Source organism: Eptatretus burgeri, chromosome 2 (assembly GCF_056783735.1).
Source record: "Eptatretus burgeri isolate ZD-2024b chromosome 2, Ebu_testis_v1, whole genome shotgun sequence".
NCBI classification, from domain to species: domain Eukaryota; kingdom Metazoa; phylum Chordata; class Myxini; order Myxiniformes; family Myxinidae; genus Eptatretus; species Eptatretus burgeri.
In genome coordinates this window covers 108,668,997-108,691,846 of record NC_140962.1, presented here as the reverse complement: position 1 = coordinate 108,691,846, position 22,850 = coordinate 108,668,997, and the positions used below count along the sequence as shown (strand labels likewise).

Below are 22,850 nucleotides of genomic sequence, written 5' to 3'. Positions count from 1 at the left end.
GATGAGAGTGCGGCTGTGACACTGATGCAGTGCACCTGTTCCCAGTAAGCTGGTATTCATTTTGCCGACCTCGGAAGGATGACAGACTGAGTCAAGTGACTTGGTGTTATTAAACTGCACGGTGCGGGCTCAAACTCAAGACCCTAAGATCATAAGGCAGCCACCTTTACCGTGAAGTCAACACCACGCTTACAGTGTCCAATACCCAGTGGGTACATTGGGGGTCAGATGAAGACAGAACAGAATGGGTTGGCTGCATAACATTTGGAGGCAAAGACAGGGGTTAGATATTCTTCTTTATCTCAGGCAGAGTCTGCAGTAACACCGTTTGAGGCGAGGGACGGGATGGAGGGAGACAACAGATCAGACATACCCGACAAGGTGCCACCATGACTTCCAGGAAGGAAACTGGTTGGAGAGTTTGGCCTTGAATCTGTAAGATGATGTTTTTCTGACCTGCCTCGGGATGGATGCACATTTGTTACAAGTCTAATGGAATGAACAAAAGTTACTTTCAGTGGGGTTGTCACTCCAAATTTTTTTGGAAATTCTTACATCCTTCCTGCGATTTGAGGATAAGTGTTTTCAGACTTTGATCTTCCCCCCTTTCAGGCACCTTCCACTGCCATGTAACTGTCTGTCACATTCATGGTCACAAATGACTGCCAACACGAGTATCACATAACCGTCACCGTCATGTACGTCGAAACAAAAAGAAGTATGGCTACACTTTTACCGAACCCATGACGATTTCAAATGTCACTCTTTTATAACTATTTCCCACTACAGGGAAGAAAGACATTTTGTTTTTATTTTTTCCGACTTTTCTTTTTTTCTTTCCAAAAATTAAAATCACACGCAATTCCTTCTTTTCTCAGCCGATCCGCCTCAAATTTGCCGTGGCGGCGCCTTGGTTCAACACATCCAAACTCTTTGTTTTTTGTTATTTTTTTTCGTTTTTGGCCACTTTTCTGATTTTGTGGGGTCAAAGGTGAAACGCTAAAAACCTCACATTTTGCTTTTTCACCATCTTCTATTTCAGCTGATGGAGATGGAATTTAGCACAAAGGTGCAGAGGCCTGCAAAAGTAGTAAAAAAAAAAATAAAAAAACAACATCAGGAAGACAGACCCCAAATTGCATATTTTGATATCGATTACGAATGATATGAAAACAATTTTTCCAAATGAACTTTTTTATTGATAACTGAAGAGATCTAACTAAACACTGTTGTAGTTGAAGGATGTCACATGGCAGGGATACCTGTAAAAAAACAAAAAAAACATGTACAAATCAAAATTCACTGGTTGTAAAAGTATTCAGCCCCTTCGGTCAGTACTTGGTGGAAACATCTTTAACAGCAACGACTGCTCTGAGTCTTCGTGGGTGGGTCTCTACCACCTTTGCACAGTGAGTGGTGAAATATTTACCCATTGTTCATGTGAAAATCGCTCTAGTTCTGCCAAGTTTGAGAGGGATCGTCGATGGACTGCAATCTTCAAGTCTCGTCATAAATGTTCAATTGAGTTCAAGTTAGGACTTTGATTGGGCCACTCAAGAACATTTATTTACTTCTTATTCAGCCACTCCAGTGTGGCTTTAGCTTCGTGCTTCAGATCATTGTCCTGATAAAATGTGAATCTCCTATCCGGTGTCAGATTCATGTCTGACTCGAGCAGGTTTTCATCAAGGAGTCTCCTTGTCCATTGTCCCTTCCATCCCGACAAGCTTGCCAGCCCCTGATGATGAAAAGCAGCCCCATAACGTGATGCTGCCACCACCATGCTTGACAGGAAGGATGGTGTTGACTTGGTGATGTGTGTTAAGCTTGCATTAGACGTAACACTTTGAATTTAGACCAAAAAGTTCAATCTTCGTCTCATCTGACGACAAAACGTTTCTCCACGCGCCTGCAGTATCATTAAGATGCTTTTTCACAAACTCCATACGAGATTTTCGATTATCCTTTTTCAGTAATGGCTTCTTTCTTGTTGCCTTGACTATTGTATCTCTTTTATTACTTCCCCCTGCTCCAGGGTTGCTCGAATGTTGCCCTGACGATTGCATCTCGCCCGTATAACTTTTCGAACTTCCCACGTACGGTAAGACTTTGAATCAAAGACTTATATTTTTTCCAGAATTGCTTGTTTTGTGGTGAACATTTTTTTTTTTTTTTTGGCTGAACAGTGCGATTTGCTGAGGGACAGAGGGTTCTTCAGAGGCACGAAGTGCTCACACGATGATTGAGCTAAGTGGAGAGGATAATCAAATCGAGGCCAATCTACGCAGTCAAGATATTACACTTATCTGCAAAGCCCCTAAGTGCCCTGCTTGTTGCAATTTGACCCCAACAGAACGCCTCCTTTGGTTGAAAATATAAAAAGCCAACGAGTAATTTGCGTTAAAATGCGCTGGAGTGAATTGTAAGTACCGGTTATGAGTGCGCAACCTCGACCTCTAATGTATATGTATATAAATATATATATATATATACATCTATTGGAAGTAGCCATATTTTCAGATGCATCCTCGTCGTCGCTTCTCCAGAGAACACTGTGAGTCGATTATACACATAAAGAAAGAAAGGTGCTGCTGCTTTAGGTTGTACTTTGTTGTTTTATATGCGCCGGGCTTGTGTATCTTGTTTCTGTATCACTGGCGCTTGCAAAAAAATTGCACATTAATTGGAAAAGTTTTCATCTTTTTTCACCGGACAACAGATGCACTCGTACGTCGTCGTCCTTCTCGTTGTCTTTTTCCTTCTTTCGGCATTGAAGGATACCAAAGGTCTTGAGATGGTTCGTATAAGTTCATGTCTCTTTTCGAATCATGATGCTGCCTGTTGTACATGAATTGTGCATGAATTTTGAACATGTCATGGTTTGGCCATGAATTTTGTTTGGCCATGAATTTTGAACATGTCATGGTTTGGCCATGAATTTTGTTTGGACATGAATTTTGTTTGGACATGAATTTTGTTTGGACATGAATTTTGTTTGGACATGAATTTTGAACATGTCATGGTTTGGCCATGAATTTTGTTTGGACATGAATTTTGTTTGGACATGAATTTTGTTTGGACATGAATTTTGTTTGGACATGAATTTTGAACATGTCATGGTTTGGCCATGAATTTTGTTTGGACATGAATTTTGAACATGTCATGGTTTGGCCATGAATTTTGTTTGGACATGAATTTTGAATTGAACGTTTGTACATGAATATTGCGCATGAATTGTGCTTACTCGCATCAAACTCCATGTCTCTGTTGCGTGGTTGATTTGGAGTCTTCTGTGCCACTGCCATGAGCATTCCCATCTTTTAAAATTATTTTAAACTATTAAACGCCTGTAGATCACACCGGTTGGTTTTCAATGCCCTTGCAGGGTAACTTTGAGCTATGTACACTCGCCTTTGAATCTTCTCGCCTGGGTTTGAACCTCGACCCAGCTATAAACTGTCATCCTGGTGTTTGACATGCATGGCGATTCACCAATGTGTGCAACGTCCATCGGTAGGAAGTGGTATTGGTTGGTGGACGTCTTTTGTGAAGAGTAGGCAATTTATCACTGCCATCATAAACAAATTCCATATTCCTACATCAGTCGAATGTTAGGCCTGGCCAGCCAGATCTCGAAAGATTTGGGCCAGAATTGTTTGCCCCGGCCGACCCCACAGGGTGGAGATGATTGTGGCTGGTTTAAAGAAATAGAGACGATTACTCTTCTTTAACTGTTTCAGTTGTCTTGTTTCCTTTCTTGGTTATTAACCTCTGCCACCAAAGGTGGACGGAGGGTTTCCTTTCATCCCCGTCCGCCTGTTTGTCTGTGAGCAGCATATCTCAAAAAGTTAGACGGATTCGGACAAAATTTGGTGGACAGGTTGGGTGTATGACAAAGATGAACTGATTTGATTTTGGTGAAGATCCGGATCCAGATACAAGAATTTTTAAACTAATTCTTCACCATTGAGAGATAGGGCCAAAACGGTTTACAGCATGATATCTCAAAAAGTTATGGACGAGTTATGCCAAAATTATGTGGATGAGTTGGTTAGGTGACAAGAACAAGCTGATTAGATTTTGGTTGAGATCTGGATTCAGATCCGACCCATCAGTGGGATAAAAAATCGAAACTGTTCAGCCTGGCAGAGATATGCACTCTTCCAATTGAGTTCTCTTTGTCTTTCCATTTTCATTTTTAATGGCGGTGCCATTTTTCTGTTGGGAAGGCCAGGACGTTTTCCACCAACTCTTTTTTTTTTTGTCTGTTATTTTCTTTTAAATGTATTGTCTTTTTGAATCAACGTTTGTTTACTTCGGAGGATTGTCTTAGGTGTTTGTGCTCAGTTTTTTTTTCTCTCTACTGGTCTGTTGTTCGTTTTTTTTTTTTTGGTTGTTTCTTTTGGATGAAGTTCTGGGCCTTTACTTTTATTTCCTCTGCCACTGAAGGTGATGGAGCTTATGTTTTCACCCCTGTCTGTCTGTTTGTTACTTGCAAAATCGAAGATTTTTCAAGTATATTGGTCAGTCGATTGTGTCTGTGTTTGTTTGTCTGTCAATCGCCTACAGGTCACAATTTTAAACCGATCATCATGAAACTTTACCAAGTTGTCGTGGTAGTCTCAACTGAGAAGCCGATTGATTTCAACGTCAAAGATCATCTTGAGGTCAATTTTCGAAAATCGTCATTTTTCATCCGCTTGATTTGAAAGTTGAACAGGATTTGCATATTGCATCACAGAATTTGGAAAGGAACTATTTTTGAGGTCAAAAGGTCAAAGGGCAACTCAAGGTCAAACTTCTAAAATCAATTTCAATCTGAAAAATAATCAATTTTCATCCGATTGACCTGAGCTTTCATTAAGAGTGTCAATTTTAATCTTAATGAAATTGACAATGTGATGTATCCATGACAACCTTTGGAGAGGGGGGGGGTGGATTTTGCAAGTACCGTACTCTGCACAACATCTTTTTCTTGTTTGTTACTTCTTGTCATTATCCCAATAAATGTTATCGTCGCATGCCTGACTCGCTAAGCCGTCGGATTATGCAAAGATTGTTGGTGGATGGCCGAATATTACGGTTTTCTGACTTTGATAAAATAATATTAAATAATTGTGTGGAGAAATGGAGATTTTTGCTTCAGTCGACGTTACGAGTTCGTTTTAACTCGGATCGCAATTCTGTTTTCACTTTTGGTAACGGTTAAGTATGCTTAACACTCGGTTGTCGAAATTCTGGTAAAAATCAGATGTTTTATGAGAGGTTTGGTACAGAATCATCGAAGAAACTTCTGGTTTGCGTCGCTACCTTCTCGAGAGACAGCTTTTATTAGACAAGGTCAGAGGTCAAGTTGACGATTTCGTAAGTACCAGTCTATGACTGCTTGTTTGTTTGTTTGTTTGTGAACGAAATATCTCAAAAAGTTGCGGACTGATTCAGACGAAACGTGGTGGGCAGGTTGGGTATGTAACAAGGAAGAAATGATTAGATTTTTGGTGAAGATCCGAATCCGTATCTGGATCAGAGAAATTTTTTTTAGGTGGTTCTTCACCATTGAGTGATTGGGCTAAAACGACATATAGCAGGATATTTCAAAAAGTTGTGGATGGATTTGGCCGAAACTTGCTGGGCAGATTGGGTATGTAATAACAAAGAATTGCTTCGATTTTGATGAAGATCCGTATCCTATAATTTTTAAGACATTCTTCACCATTGAGAGGGCTAAAATAATATAAAGCACGACATTTAAAAAAGTTAAAGATGGACTCGGATGAAACTTGGTGGACGAGTTGGTTAAATGACAACAACAAGCTCATTAAACTTTAGTTCAGGTCCGAATTCAGATCCGGCCTATCAGTGGGATACAAAATGTAAACTAATCAGTCTGGCGGAGGGATGCGCTCTCCTGAGTTCCCTTCTAGTTTCCGTTATTTTTGTTCACCAGCTCGTTCTTCCAGGGTATTCTACGCTTCCCATTCCCATCCTCTTCCTCATCATTTTCTTTCCTCTCATCCTAACTCATCTCTTTCATTCCCATTCATTTGCCGCTGCCATTGGTGTGCCTCTCCTCTACTGAGTTGACTTGCTGAACATTCTCTTCATCTTAGATCGAGCCTGTATCACCTTCCTTTATTGCACTTTGATGCTGTCACTGGCCTCCTGGAGCCTGCACTCATGGTTGGGATCCATACTATCTTACATCTTATTGCTATTTTCAGGTTTTGTTATCAGGGCTATCAGTGTTGGGTCACTTTTGAGCAACTGTTTCCCAATCTGCTCACCGCATCAGTTGTCAATATCATGTGCTTGTCGGCAATATTTTATCAACATTGTATCAATCAATCCATCCATCCATTGGGACGATACTCTATACAGAGTGTCGGTGCTGCCAAAGTAGTCTCCTGGGATATTTGGCACAATCTTGGATGGGTCACCACTCCAACGCAGGATACTCGAATGGCTCGATCATCCCAGCAAGCTGCTATTCATTTAGCCGACCTCGGAAGGATGACAGGATGAGTCAACCCCACCTGCTATTAACTCAACAGCCAAGCGTGATTTGAACTCAGGACTTTATGACCCCAGCCCACAATCCCAACCATTAAGCCAACACCAGACATATATTGTATCAATGCTAGTTATAAATACTCTTGCCATGTAAATAAGGTGCTGTTATTAAATGATAGTTTCATGATGTATCTACTGGTTGTTGTGGATTTTAAGTGCACGTCCTTCCTTCTCTGCCCTTCTTCTGTGGACAACCGTCCCACCCCACCCAACCTTCACACACACACACACACACACACACACACACACACACTCCCCCCTCTTTCTTTGAATTCCCCCTATCGGTGATGTTCCAGCCAAAAGAAAAGCGAGGGTGGACGCTGAACAGTGTCGGGTACTTGCTGGGCCCAGGTATGTTTAAAGATGGCTCATCAGTGGTGAATGATGTACACCGTTTGTTTCACAAGCAACTCAAAGCACATGAACGGTCTCTGGCCATGAAACTATTGTGATTTATCAAACTGATATTGATTCAAAAGTTACTGAATGTATTTGTGACTGTGAGATTTTTCTGCGGTTCAATTTGATGTCTTTAATTTCATCGGGAGGGGGTTGTGAGCAGAATTACCTTTCGTAGCTATCTAACAATTTGGTCGCCGTACCAACTTTGTCCGAGGCATTGAGCAATCAACCGTGAAGTGTGGACTGCCATCAAATGTAGACATTACCGGGTGAAGTGGACAAACTACCTTCTCTCTCAATGTCACTGTTGAGCCTTGTGGGTTTTGAATCAACAATCTCAGGGTCATAGCAACACGGCAACTGTCCTGAGACTATCCGGCTTTCCAGAAGCTTACATTCGAAATCCTTCATACTACTACTACTACTACTACGTTCGACTTGATTACAGGCCAGTGTGATCACCACTAAACCACCGTATCCACATTTGTTGTGAACCCCAGGTTTGTCGTAGGTATTAAAAAAAATAGTGCGTAATCCTTTTATATGACGTTGGAAGGCAGTCTATCGACGGCATTACCCTGTGATCATGTAGACATGTGGTTTCAAGGTATTGTCCCCATCGGGGCAAATTGATTGTTACAAAATATTCTCGATATGACCAGAAAGTTCCATCTTGCCATTCTAGCACTCGAGGTTAGAAGTCCAGGGAAACATCCATAATGTATTGGAGAGAGGCATCATATTTTGGGCTGGATCACCAACATTTGTGAATGGTTATTTTCATTCTGTGTCTTTGTGGCTTTAACCCTATCCAGATGCCGTAAACTTGAGAAAGTATCCAGAGTGTCAAAGCAATCTTCTTATTCTTTTGTATGGAGCACGAGGCTGTGGGGTAGCATCATTGGCTGAGGTCAGGGCAAGAATTTGTAATTTGGTCAAGGTGTCGGCGATGGCTCGCCAATTCTTCACAAAGGACTACGTGGATCTTTAACGTCCACCAACGAATACGGGCAGACGGGACGCCCGGGTTAACATCCATCCGAAGGATGGCACACACATTGATGTATAGCCGTACCTGTGAATCACCGGGATGACAGTTTATAGCGAGGTCGGGATTCAAACCCAGACTAGATAGCTTAGAGGCGAGTGTGCATACCTCCAGGCCATCCCGACAGCCATCAAAGCAAAGAGCCTGTTGATAAGGAAAGCTTTGATTTGTGATAGGGATGAGACTTCGATGTGTTAAACCTGTGCGCTGAGCTCCATGTTGATCTGATTTTTCTCTGCGTTTCGCTGCTTGCTCGCACACTTGCTTGTTGATAGATTTGATTCGTGCCATGACCCGAGCTTCTCCGAGGAAAGAAATCTGAAAGATTGAATAATGTGAAGATGTTTTGTGATTGCTTACTCACTCAATCATGCATAACGAATGTCAAATCCACGTATTCATTCATCTGATTCTTTCATATTGAAGACCTTCATTTTTATAACCCGCCTAAGCTGGATGGGCTATTCATACAGCTGAACCAAAACAAAATCTCGTGAAAGCACACTCAATTCAACACCTTCAAGTATTTTTTTTGTTTCTATGAATTCCTTTGGCTCCATTTTGCCATGTTCTCTCCCCACAAAAGTGGACATGCACTCACATGGAGTTGAGACTAATTTGGACAACAGGAAAGCAGTTATTTCATGACATAAATTGCGTTTTGGCTTTCGGACCAGAATGCATGGCTTTTGTGTGTAACGTCTGTCCAGAAAAGACCATGCCACGACACACACTGGACAGGGGTTGGGTTGGGGCGAGGAGTTTGCGGAGAGTGGGAGCGGCTGAGATTTGCTGCAGCCTGCTGCTTGAGTCTGCATGTCGTGCTATCTGGAAGCAATCCCATTCCAGTGGGCTATGCTGAACAGGCGACATTGAGATGACCTCTGGGTGAAGCTGGGCACTGTAATTTACCTTAATTTCCACTGTAGACAACGCTCATGAAATCTGGCCGTACTGCACATGATTGCGGCACCTGCGGGTGATGCTTCCGCAGTGAGTAGCTTGTACCTGTTGCTTCCTTTGAGCCTGGGGAGTAACTGCTGAAATCTATCTATCCAGGTTCTTCCCCACATCTTTGTTCTTTGTTCCTTTCACATTTCTTTCTAAAAAATTTTTTTCACAATGTGATTTATCAAGCTGATTCTCTTTGTTCATCCTAATTCTACCTTTTTATTTTCTTTCATCTCTTTTACTCGCTGTTCCTCTCTGGAATAACGGAGAAGTGAATTATTGCAGAATTTTTTTTTCTGTAAGTCTCACTTGGCTGCACCCGGATGGGTTTGCGGGTAGTGGAGTAGCGACTGAAACCCGTATCCTATCCTGGTTCCTCCCGATGACTCCATCTTTGCTCTTTACTTCTTCGGGTTCCTTCTGACGACTCCAATGCAGGATTTGGTCTTCCATTTGTTTCTGATGGCGGTTTATGTGCGATTGGGTGCTGTCTGGCACGAGGAAGTGTTCTGATAAACCACGCTCGTTGAACTGTTAGCCAAAGATCACCCAATTCCATCGCACACGCCATCTTTCTCCCTGCTCCGATACAAATTCATACCTGTTGCGTGCGTCGTATCGTCCAAAGTAGAGAACGATCAGAGCTCTGCTGAGATAAATCCTCCGATGTCTGTGTTTTCTGTGTGTGGCAAAGATCTGTGTCGAGTTTAGAGTTTGAGGTTACTAAGTCACTTCTTTCATTACTGATTGCACAAATTGAGGGTTTATAATGCGTGTATTGCTGAGTTTAGAGACAACCTGATTAATCTTTTTGAGATTTATCAAAATCAATGAATGATTAATTTATTAATGCTGTAGATTAAAAGAACCCTAGTGTTTGTACCTGTGCTCTCACCAGTAGGAGTTGCGACCGCTACTGTAGCGATTTGAGTCGACCGGGTGACGAGCAATTGGAAGGTCCACCTGGGTTCACTCGAACAGATGATGATGATGAAAAGAACCCAAACATTTGTAACCTCATATTTTGATGAAGCAGACTTGTATTTACATTTATGAATAAGAGGAAGAGCATTCAGAAGAATTTTGGGTTTCCTAAAGTGAGGGATGGGCTGGAAGGATGTCATAGACCTCTTGGTGCTTCCGCTCACATCTAAGCTGTCTTCACCTGAGTTTGAATCTCGAAGCAGATATAAACTGTCACTCTCTCTCTCTCTCTCTCGATTCATTCTATGAGAATGAAATGGAACACCAAATACTGCATTGGAGTCATCAAAAGGAACCCAAAGAAGTAAAGAGAAAAGATGGAGTCATCAGGAGGAATCGTGGTCTATCAACAACAATTCATCAATGGACGTTCAACTGGGAGTCTCACCTGCTGGCATGAGTTGCCGCACGCTAAAAATCCCAGTGTCCTTCTCAAAGAGTAGGCAAGCTACTTTCTCCATAAAAGAGCCAACACCATGAACAAATTACAAATTCTTGCCTTGACTGACTACTGGAAAGGCAGTGGCAAACCACACACCGTAACCCTTGTCGGGAAACTGCTTTTGCAGCAATGACACTGTACGGAGTATGGTACATTGATGATAATGATGCTGCAAGAGTGTGCTTGTGTTTCGTGCTATTGGATCAGTCATATGCTTGACGAATCACTATTAGTGGGGCAACTTAGCTAAATATAGCATAACAATTGTGCATTTTGTGAGGAAAGCACCAAATTTGGCACACTAGTAGCCTATCATATTATGAACAGATTTGGATATTGGGCCATCTCAAAATTTTTGATGGCAGTGGAAAATGGCTGCCACAGCCATCAGCGGCTGAATTTGAGATGGCCCAATATCCAAATCTGTTCATAATATGTTAGGCTACTAGTGTGCCAAATCTGATGCTTTCCTCACAAAATGCACAATTGTTATGCTAAGTTGCCCCACTATATTGGCAAAGTATCTTATATGACTGATCTCATTCCTTAATGCTGAAAAACTGAGTGGTTTCCACAACGTTTTTCAAATCTAGTGGAGCCAAACAGGAAAAACAAACAAACATATGTTGTGTGAAAATCATTGTGTGATGCTGATGCATTCAGCAATTATTTTTTTTTTTTTTTACAATCATCGACACATGATGTGCACTATCAGATGAGTAACCTTACTATGTTAAAATCTCATTGACGCCTTTCGTTCAGGATTTTTAGGATCATTGAATTGACCCTTTGAATCATTTTCTGGCCTGATTCCTTGGCGCTATGTTGCAGCAGCTCTGAACCATCGCAAGCTACTCAACAGGCTGGTTGGAAAGCGGGAATTCATGCAGAAGGCAGTCAAAAAAGGTATGTGTTCCATTTAGACAATTCACCCCACCATTGTTTAAAATGTGAGCTCACACTTGCATTTTTCACATTGAACAATCAATGGACACTTCGTTTATATCGAGGTCTCAAAGCACAAATGGTTGTTCGAAGGAAGTGTTTTTAATGGAAAACTAGCATGTTTCAGACCCGTCGCTTTGCTGATGGCAATACCAATCTTTGCTGCAATGGATAATATCGATGGGGCAAGAAGAGAAAAGGATTTCTGGGAAATCCTGCCCTCCGTGCGGGGATAACCAGCGGTGCAAGTTGTCGTTTTCAGTTTCGCCATGTGTACCCATGTACCCATATACAAACCGACCTTTATTGTTATTATCATCATTATTATTATTATTATTATTATTATTATTTGGCATCACATACTTTCATGGGAGTTCGCTGAATCAACCGTCGTTGGATTAATTGAAATCCGTTAATCCATTCTCAAGTTATAACACGATAAACAGATAGACCGACACTGCTCCTTTTATAAATATTGATGATTGATGAGGAAGGTGGAGCAAGATGTTCCTGTTCGGAAAAATTGGAGAGAAAATCCCTCCCCACTTGCCCCCACTAGATGTGTAAATAATTAATTATTTGAGTAAGTTTTGTCAGTTGAGAATTAATTCAAGAAACTCTATAGTTGCATGTGGAACATCAAATCTGAGGTCCATTCGTACCAACCTTGAACTCTTCTTATTGAATTTCAACCATCAATACCTGGATCCTGCTTCAGCCTCATCAGATTTAAAAGGCTTCTTGTCCAAGTAGTGCGATGGGAACTGTAGGGAGGTCGTGACAATTTGGTTGAGCTCATGGTTGACCAACGACAGGGCTTCAAGTGTGCTCTTCCCTTCATCCTCAAATCATATCCTATCCTTATGCATGACCTCATGAGCCACGCACCCCCTCCCTCCCAAACATATACATTCCTTCCTTTCTATATTGTTGTTTTCTCCATTATCCATGGTCTTTCATCCCTGGATTTCACCTCTTGTTTTTTCAGCCCCTTACTTGTGCTGAGCGTGTCTCCAGCATTCTTCCCTTCACCAATTCCTCCTCCAAGTGTCCCTTTGTTGTGCCCCTCTACCCTGTTGTTGGTGTGTTTTTCCACTTTCCACTGTGTTCTAGCTGTTCTGTTCTGTGTTCTACCTCTTCCACGAGCCTCGATTTTGGATACAAAAAAAGTACTCCAACCTCTTTTTATTGTCCAACAAAAAACACGTTTCGGCTACCCATGCTGATCTCAAATGGATGTGCCTCGAGCAGCCTTCATCAGGTAAAGATGTTCAATACTAACAACACTGACAGGTGGTTGGGCAGTTCATGATGTCAACCAAATGACTGTCTCACTACAGAGTTCTTGCTACAACGATGTTACATGAAAATCATGTGCGCGTGGTAGAAAAAGAATGGCTCTGATGTTCACCTTGCTCCCTTATTTTTACCATAGCTGAAACATGTTGTGTTCAATACAATTAAAACAGGTTGGATAACTATGGAGTTTCCTGAAACATGTGTACATGTTCTGGCTAAACAGTTGCATAGGCTCTGCCTGTTAGGCATGAGCTTAGCAGAGCTACAGCCTTGTACATCTCCGTGTGATTGTACCCCAGCCAATACCGGGAAGAGAATTTTATTCTCAATTTTATGGACCACTTCACTCTGGATAGAGAAGAGGAAGGATACAGCAATAATCCACCCCCTCTAACATATATGTAATATATCCATTCCTTTCACGCTGTGAGGCGCATAGGGCTGCCGAGGCAGTTTCATTTTCGCTAAGGAGTACAATCATTGATGGGTTGTCACTCTGACGTAGGATACTCAAGTGGCTTATTACCCCAATAAACTGGGACTTTTTTTACAGACCTCGGAAGGATGACAGACTGTGTTAACCCACCTGGTATTATTTGAACAGCACGACAGGGGCTCAAACTCAAGACCATAAGAACTTAAGCAAGGCACCTTATAATATATATTCGGTTAGTCCACTTTGTCCAGCAATCTGGTCCTCATTTTGCTGACCTCGAAAGGATGGCAGGCTGAGTCGTACCATGTGGTGTTATTTTGGCATCGCTGGCCAGTTTGAACTCAGGATCCTGAGGTCCTAATCCTACCGCCTAACTGTTAAGCCACCACCTGGCACCACACCGGATTTAGCATGTCATTAAAAATGCTGGGACTAATGCGACCTTCCAAAAAGTATTATTGCCAACGAGACCATGACCGCATCCAACATTTCCAGGGTGTCTCAGAATGATGTTACCCCATTGTATGTTGTGTATATTACGCAGAAACGATTGTAGATGTCTGTCATTGCATTTCAAAATGCCGAGGCGTTGCTGGTGATCACTTTGAGCATTTGGCCTTACAAATTTGATATTCTGCTTCCCCCGTGCAAAGAAGTTCCTGTCTTGAATAATTTTTGGCCAATTTATAGCTTAGCCAAATGGGGTAACATAATTCTGAGGCACCCTGTATTGGTAGGATTATTTTAAATTACAGTGTATGATCATTCGACATTAGCAGGAAACTTATTTGAAATGTGAAGAAGGATGTGCGATAATGTTCTTCCCTTGTCGTGGCCTTCAAAATGTATCGCCAAACAAAGAAAATTGTTCCTGGAAGAAAAAAAAATTCTCTCCATTTGGGAACACAATGCTCAACCAGGCGGCAGATGTGAATGCGATTATGTTGCGATGCCTGAAAGTCTTTCCAGAAAAAAATTTCTCCATTTGCCAGACAAGAGTAGAGAGAAGGGTACATACTCAAACGGCCATCGAGGGAATTGTGTATTCGTGCCGAAAGGATAGAAATTTTAATTTCTTTGGCCACCCTGAAATAGGCATCACCCCAAAAAAACAATACACAGGCGATATGAAAAAAAAAATCTCTACATTGACGTCCATTTCCAATATCATGTTGGCTTGGCTTTAGATTCCTCAAACAAAAAGGAAAACATAATTCAACTACAACCACAATTTCCAACACACCAAACATTGCATACCAAAACGCTGTCAGATGACTAGAGATGACAAAACATAAGCAATTGTTAAACTTTCTCACCTTTGTCTGTGGTAGACTCATAGATACTGAAGGTTAATATTGGCTACATTAACCACAAGTACAGGTACCTTCAAAGTACACCTCCACCATGCCAAATAAATAAATAACAAATCCTCCAGCGCGCGACATTGACGGGGCACCCGCCGAAGGCGCCCCGTCAATGTCACCGCGCAGCACATGGAGACAGAATCGGGACGGAGCGGTGTACAATCATTGATTGATGCATTGATTAATTGCGTAATTAAAATAAATAATAATCGTAAAATAATTGATTTCTCAAACAATTGTCAAATACCATACCAAAACCACCACCATTTCATCCGAATCTGTAACGTTTTGAAAATTAAGTAATTCATCAAAAAATGAAAGATTAACGAATTAATTAATTAATCAAAAATACCCTTCGTAGCCAAATCACCTGGTCACTGTCGTGTCCAAATATCAGCTTCCTCGCTCACAAGGTGCCTGAGATATGGTCCGGATGAGAAAGAAAATAAATAACTAATTAATAAATCTATAATAATTAAGTAATTAATCACTTAATTAATTAATCAAAAAATGAAAAATATCGTTTATGTCAAAGCAAATCATCACTTTTGTCCCAAAATATCAGCTTCCTAGCACAAAGGATGGCTCAAATATCATCGCTGGTACAAACAAGAAAGAAAGCAAGAAAACAAACAGAGTAAAAACTGAGTACTGTCTTCCTTCGAGCCCAACGATGACGTCATGCATCACCTGGATATGGATTTGGGAAGGAGCGGTGTACAATAACTGAAGTTAAAACCACATTCTTTTTCATTCATTCAAGCACAGTAAGTGTCTACTGGTGTCATCAATGCTGGGAGCACAGAGTGCATCGCTGATGCAGTGCCCCCCTTAGGGTAGAGCAGGGGTCTCCAACCTTTTTGGGCGGAGGGCCACAACACCAAGGTGGTGAGGGGCGGAGGGCCGCACCCCCAAAAAAGGACGCTAAATTCCCCCCCCCAAAAAATATAGAATTAATATGCGGAAATTTAAACAAAAATTAGTGCTAAATATATTTTTCTTGCCAACGAATATGATAAATGAATAATCGTGTTAAAAACACGTGTCTAATATGAATCAAAATCCTAATAAAAATTACAGAACGCTTTGATCATCGACCCTGACAAATTGGCAGTATCGCGGGCCGCATTGTAATGTAAACTTAACATGGCACCGCGGGCCGCATAAATCTGTCTAAGGGGCCGCACGTGGCCCGCGGGCCGCAGGTTGGAGACCCCTGGGGTAGAGGATGAATTACAAATTTATTCAGGATTCCGACAACAACTCACCGACTCTCCGTGAAAAAAAAACTATTGGATCTTCAACATCCACAAACTACCAGCGCTGGCAAACACAAGGTCCTCCGGCTTGACGTCCATCCGAGGGATGGCGCAAACATTTATGAATCTCCCTGACTGCAAAATACCCCGATGACAGTTTATAGCTTTCCGAGATTCAAACCCAGGCTACCAAACTCACACATGAGTGTGCATTCAGTCGTATCGAGAACATCCTGTATTTTTATTGCTCATTTCCAATCTCCCTTTGACATAATGAACGGTAAGTGTCCTGCACCGTGCATTGGCTCATTATTGCATTGATGTCACATTTTTGAGACAAATTAATTTCAGTATCTTCAGTGCTAGTATCACTCCTAAATCATATTCACTAAATGTAATACTTGGTGTGTTTTGTGAGATTATTTTTAACCTATCGATGGATTCCCTTGTATGCTTTATAATGGGAGCATGTGCTCTTTCCGAAACATTTGGCATTCTTGAGTAAATTTCATCCATCCTAAGGCTGGCAGGATAGCTTTGAGGCATGTGTGCTCATCCTCGAGCTGTGAGATGTCTGGCCAGGGTTTTAATCTCAACCCAGCTATAAACTGTTCGCCTGATGTTTCATAGGTAGAGTGACACATCAGTGTGAGTGCGGTCCATCAGACGAATGTTGAACTGGAGACCTGTCTGCTAGCATAGGTCTTTGGTAGATCCCATGGTGATCCCATGATGTCTTCTGTGAAGAATAGGCAAGTTATTACCAGAAACCTGGAACAAATTCCAACTTCCTGCAACCTTTAGTTGAATGTCAGTCCTGGCCAGGCAGTTTGTGAAGGACTTGGGTCAAAAGGTTTCCCCAGCAGACCGCACCAGAAGATGGCAATATTAGCGGTGGTTAAATAAATATAATAAAATATCGTTGTATCTGTGTGGGTTGTCCCAGTGGCTCGGTGCGAATCCCGGCAGGCCAAATCAACTACAGCTGCAATGACAAGCTGGTTTGGCTGCCCAGGGCTGAATCACTGGTCTATCCACTCCGATACCGTGCCAGTGGGCCAGGGCTGAATCACTGGTCTATCCACTCCGATACCGTGCCAGTGGGCCAGTGAAGTCAGCCGATGTATTGCGCTATCTGTGTTGCACACTAATTATTGGTTGATTGAAGCCAGCGAGGGCGAATGGCAGTGTCTTTTTATGGCTGCCATTCGCCTGTAACCAATTAGTCCTTAAACGGACTTGCCGAATGACAACCATGATCATTCACCTCGAGACCAGGTATATTTAATTGTGAGTTATGGTATATGGGCGAGGGAATGTAAAAGGACCAAACAACAAATATAACGGCAAAAAATAAAACCCCTTACCCACTACCAATTCATACCCACCCATAAACGGACCAGCGATCGCGAACCTTATTTATATTAAGGCCTCAGTCACTTCACAATAGATTGACAACAGATATGAGGCAGACAAGACAGGGAAAATACCCTTGCTGTGTCCTACCGGACACAGCAGGAACAAATGCCAGTGGCAGCTGGCACTCGGCCTTGCAACAGGTGTCTTTCAGCAGCTACAATTCGCACAGAGTCAGACACTTACGAGGAGGTGGAGAGGCGTGGCCAGATGAGTGCGCCATGGCTCTGGCAATAGCTCTGCAACCCGATGCAGCTTCCTCCAATGCGGTTTCAAGGCATCTCCTTTGCTTCCGCCCGGCGCACCCACCTTTGTAGCCTCTGGCACCCACCTCACCCGTGACGTACCGTGCCCCTCCACTCTCATGCACTCACTATTGGCCCTGGTGTCCCGTTTGATGGGCGAGAGGACCACCTCCTTCCGACTTGTCACCTGAACGGCCCTCACCCTTTCCCTGCATAGGACTAGCCAGCACCTTCCCATGTAAACTAGCACTTCAAGGCCAATCAGATGCTTAAAAAGAACATGAAGGACAAATTCCAGTGGGTAAAACATCCAATACAGGCTCAAAGGATTGGTGGTTTTTAGAGGGTGGACATCGTCTATCTTAACATAAAGCGGCACAAATCTAATATCATGACTGCATCACCTCACGCTTGCTCTGCGGCATTAACTGCGGAGATAACTAAACTATACTAAGCCATTTGACTCCCGAGAAGTAATTTCCACAACAATATTATAGCCTGTGACATCAGTGTAGTCAGTCATCATGTTTATTACCATCTGATAGACATTGATATTTTTATTATACCATGCAACATACATAGTCACGTTTAATTACGCATGATACATGTACTATGAGATTCGTTACCACGTGATAAGCTTACTGACACAATAGTCCACACTCAGTTTCTGCAGTCAGTCAATCACATTATATTCGCTTTGCTGCGAGCGTAACGGCATTCTTATGCCATGGCTTCAGAAATTGCAATCACTGATCGGATCCTGTACTTTGACATTGGTGCACTTGCAATCTGTTGAAAGAGTAGTGATCTGCAATTCTTGCTCTAGTAAATGCCAGTGACCTCCACCACCCTTTTTAGATGGATCTAACCAGATTTTTGGCTTACTGTGGGACATTGTACAAAAATTGGACTTTTGATGAGTAATAGCTTATTATTTAGTGGCAATGGTAAAAGTTTGTAAACCACAAAATTACTTTGGTGTAGTTACTTTCTCAATATGAATGTTTATTTTGACAACTCAAGTTTGTTGCTCCCGCACTTTGTAAAGGATAGATGGTTGATTTGCTCCTGGAGTAACTGCGTCGTACAGTCCAGTGGAGAGGAATTTGTAAATCCTTAAGTCACGTCTAATCATTGTCTGTGTGGTGCACAACATCTATGCAGGTGAAACAACATCCGAGTTCTCACCTGATTCATCACACTTCCCGTTTGACTTTCTGAACTTTGTGCATCGTGGGGTAAGCCTCCCTGCATGCTTGCTGCTTGGACATTATATTTATCTACTTGTTAGGTGATATACTTACAGAATAAACAATGGTCCAGCAAATTCGAATGAGATGTCATGGAATATGGACGATGGAATGCACTTGAATGACTTGCCATGCCATTGCATTGAAACAAACGAGAAATAATAGGTCCAAAAAGTAATCAGTCACAAAGGAAGAAGTCCATTCACTGTCAACCATCCTGCTCTATCACCAAAGAAAACAAAATTTACTCTTCAACCCCATGCTTATGGGATTACTCAGTAACATAACTCGTCACTTTTACAAACATAAAGGCAAAAGTAATTGAATTAATTATAACGAGCAAATACCACCCATCACTTCTCTGATGGGAATACCAAGAGAGGGGAGGAGAAAGAAAGAGGGATGGGAGAGAGAGGTGGGGGAGGGAAGAGAGGGGGGAGAGATGGTGGAGAAAGGAGGAGGGTAGGGAATGGGGGGGGGGAGAGAGACAGACAGACACACACACAGACAGACAGGTGGGACAGGCCTCAACACAGAGTACAATTTCCTGTGTGTTTTGTATTTTATGGCGATGGCCCCGCTTCACACAGGAGTGACAAAGGTTTCATAGGCTTGAATTGTGTCCTCCTGAACCAGATTGTACAGACAACCGATTAAAGTACAACATAATGACTGGGAGATCATAGGTATGGGAGAAAAAATGCAATCATTGTTGCTGTGTTTGCTTGGGGTCTTGCTTCTTGCTGTTGAGGAGTTAAGGCTACTCTGAATGCATCTTTTGCAAGTAGTTTTTTTTGTCAAGTTTGCTTCTTGCACATTTCCTTCTTTTGGTAGGAGCCAACTTCCTGCAAAATAAAGGAGCGAGTAGGGTGGAGGGAATGAGGAGGGGGGGGGATGAGGGGAGAGACAGGAAGGAGGAGGGGAGGAGGAGGGAGAGAGGGGAGGTAGGAGGGGAGGCATATATACAGTATCGTAGCATCAGGTAACCTCCCATAGGAGTGCTTGTGATCCCGTGTCCCATATGAGCATCCCATATGAAACGTCGTGAGCAAGGAAACCACAAGAACAGCACAGATCCAGATAAATCACATAACCAAACAAAAAGGCAACCCACGAAGTTCACTAAAACGACAACCACAAATATTTACCTTGAAGTGGAGTTCTTTTCAAGTGGAAAATTAACGGAATTCAATTCAAAAATATATTAAGCCACGGTGGTCACAAAATGTCTGTTTTTGCCTTGACAGCGAGAACCAACGTGGCGGAGTTCCGAACACGAATTTGATTGAACGTTGGACGTTTATATGTGTATATATATATATATATATATATATATATATATATATATATATATATATATATATATATATATATATATATTGTTGCGAATTCGCGCCCGCCGGCGTGCAATCGGCCGCTCGACTCGAATGGCGGCCGCCTCGCCCACCGGAACGGACAATTCTGTCGTGACCCTCTCGGAACAACGCCGGGAGCTAGTCACGGGTGGGGGTTTAACCCCACCACGACCGTGCCAATTGCTCACCCCGCAGGATAGGGTTGCTCGCCAAATTCGATCTACCTCAGTATCTGCGCGGATGGTCGACCGGGCGATCGTACCTCGCCGCAGGCCGACTCGCCGACGCAGGCTTAAGCGGTCCGTTCCGTGCTATCGGGATAACCGAGCGGTGTTATCGTCGCCCTCGACGGTTCCGATTAATTATCGGGCGTATTAAGCCCACTACGAACCCTCGACTAGTTATTACATTTAAGGAGAATAGGATGTATTTGTGGTTGTGTTTAGCAGAGTGACAGTGCATGCCATACACGAAGACTTTTGCCCATGAATTAACACTGGAAGTAGCGTGGGATAGCACAGGTGAATGAAATGCTTATGTAATACCCTGAACTGCACACATAATGCTCTCAACTTGAGCTTGGTAGGGCGACTTCAGCGGAAAGGGGGGGGGGGGTAACCTCGTACAGTGTCATATGTAGGCCGATCCATCAATGTGTTTGCCGTCCCTCGGATGGATGTAAAACTGCAAGCCCCTTCTGCGGCATTCGTGCAAAATAGGTTCAAACAGCACTTAATATTTTCTAAAGGGATTATAACATTGTCTTCCCTTGAGGGATGAGACTCGTACTGCGGCTGGTACCCTGTGTCCCCACTATGGAACTGGAACTCTCTGAGGCGGTAATTACTCTTACTATCATGGTTACTTGTCTTATCTTACATTTTAAAATTTTGTCAGATTTAACTAAGACAATAGAACACACGTTTATATTTGTGTTTTATTGTGTAAATATGGAGAAGGAGAGGGAGCATATGTAGCCTTGCTTAAAGTAAATGCAATTGCTCATTTCTAAAAATATTCAGATTTAACTCAATATTTCGACACTAATTTAGTCCACGAGCTCCGATCCTCAAATCTGAAGACAGATGTTGATTTTATACATAGTCGGTGGGAGTCCATTGTGTAAAATCGCATCATAAATGCATAAAATCACTCCAGCTCCTAATTTGAAAACTATAGCACCTACAAGAGTGATGTATCCAGCAATTTGTAGGTATGAAGATCAGGCATGCATATGATTGAGTAAAGTGAAGAAATATTATATTTTGAGCGCTTTATCGTACAGAGACCGTTGCGACCTGTTCCAAGTCAAGGCATTTTTGAGCAGGCCGAAACAATATGTCGGCTGAAGACCCCTGCACGGTGACAGCGGGCTGACCAAGATGGCATGCTGCCATCTTGGTAAGGCTGTTCTTGGTTGTTGATGATGAGCACTCTTTAATTATCTTCAAAAGGGGTGCTTACATTCACCCGAACACCCAATTTTCATTGATGCACTTCTTTGGAGATCCCTTAGTATGTTTCAGGTTTCAGGCTACTAGGTTTCATGGTTTTGGAGTTATGGGGGAGTCTCTCTCTCTCTCTCTCTCTCTCTCTCTCTCTCTCTCTCTCTCTCTCTCTCTCTCTCTCTCTCTCTCTCTCTCTCTCTCTCTCTCTCTCTCTCGCGCTCTCTCGCGCTCTCTCGCGCTCTCTCGCGCTCTCTCGCGCTCTCTCGCGCTCTCTCGCGCTCTCGCTCTCTCGCTCTCTCGCTCTCTCGCTCTCTCTCTCTCTCGTAACGCAAGTTACCATGATGTCACCCACGGACTCCAAATGGGTTGTAGCAGAGCATCAGACACCTGTCCTGGAAACACTCCAACGCTATCTCAGCACTCACTTCAGAATGATGTTTGTTCTGATCGCAGATTATACTCCCATGAAGTATACCCATGTTGATTTGTCCTTTGTCTCCTAATTTCCTTCTCATTCATGTAAAAATATAATTGGTGAAAAAAAACAAAAAAACATGGAGCGGCACTCGGTAGAACTCATACCTTCGCCAGGCTGAACAGTTTACATTTTGTATCTCACTGATAGTCCGGATCTGGATCCGGACCTGAACCAAAATCTAATCCGCTTGTTCTTATCACCGACCCAACTCATCCACCTTGTTTTGTTATAACTTGTCCACACCGTTTTGAAATGTGCTATCTAATGTATCATTTTTGGCCCTTTCGCTCAATGGTGAAGAATCTCTTTTAAGATTATTTTTAAAAATTGGTATCCCGATCTGGATTCGGATCTTCACCAAAATCTAATCAGTTCTTCCTTGTCACACACCCAGCCTGTCCACAAAATTTCATCCGGATCCGTCCAAAACTTTTTGAGATATTGTGCTGAGTGTCAAAGAGACAGACAGAGGTGAAAACACAACCTCTGTCCACCTTAGGTGATGGAGGTAGTAAACATTCATTGCTGACTGTTGTACTGTTACGGATTCGCGCCCGCCGGCGTGCTGACGGCCACGTAACTCGAATCGCGGCACGTCGCCCACCGGACGGACAATCCAGTCGTGACCCTCTCGGACTAACGCCGGGAACCAGTCACGGGTGGACCTTTCGGTCTCACCGCGATCGAGCCAATCAGCCCCCGCGTGGGATAGGGTTGCTCGCCAAATTCGACCTACCTAAGTACCCACACGGAGGGTAGACCGGGCGATCGCACCTCGCCGCAGGTCGACTTCGGACACGGGCCACTTAAGCGACCCGTTCCGTACTATCGGGATAACCGAGCGGTGTTATCGTCGGCCTCGACGGTTCGATTAATTATCGGGCGTATTCAGCCCACTACCAACCCTTTACGTGAAGCAAGATGAGGATTCAATGAAAGAAACGACGAAGCGAAGCGG

General features: G+C 42.8%; 1 protein-coding gene across 3 annotated transcripts in view; it reads left to right on the top strand.

The window, feature by feature from the left end:
- Positions 1–2,205: 2,205 nt before the first annotated feature.
- LOC147032771 (galanin peptides-like) overlaps positions 2,206–22,850 on the top strand; it is a 29,577-nt gene continuing 8,932 nt past the window's right edge. Inside the window, exons 1-5 of one of the 3 annotated variants that reach the window (XM_085870665.1) lie at positions 2,206–2,554; positions 2,720–2,797; positions 6,867–6,921; positions 11,229–11,303; positions 18,526–18,599. In XM_085870665.1, the coding sequence (XP_085726791.1) occupies positions 2,720–2,797; positions 6,867–6,921; positions 11,229–11,303; positions 18,526–18,599 (282 nt within the window). In that variant the 5' untranslated portion in view covers positions 2,206–2,554. The remainder of the gene's footprint in view (positions 2,555–2,719; positions 2,798–6,866; positions 6,922–11,228; positions 11,304–18,525; positions 18,600–22,850) is intronic. The other 2 variants (XM_085870666.1, XM_085870667.1) reach the window with 2 other exon arrangements.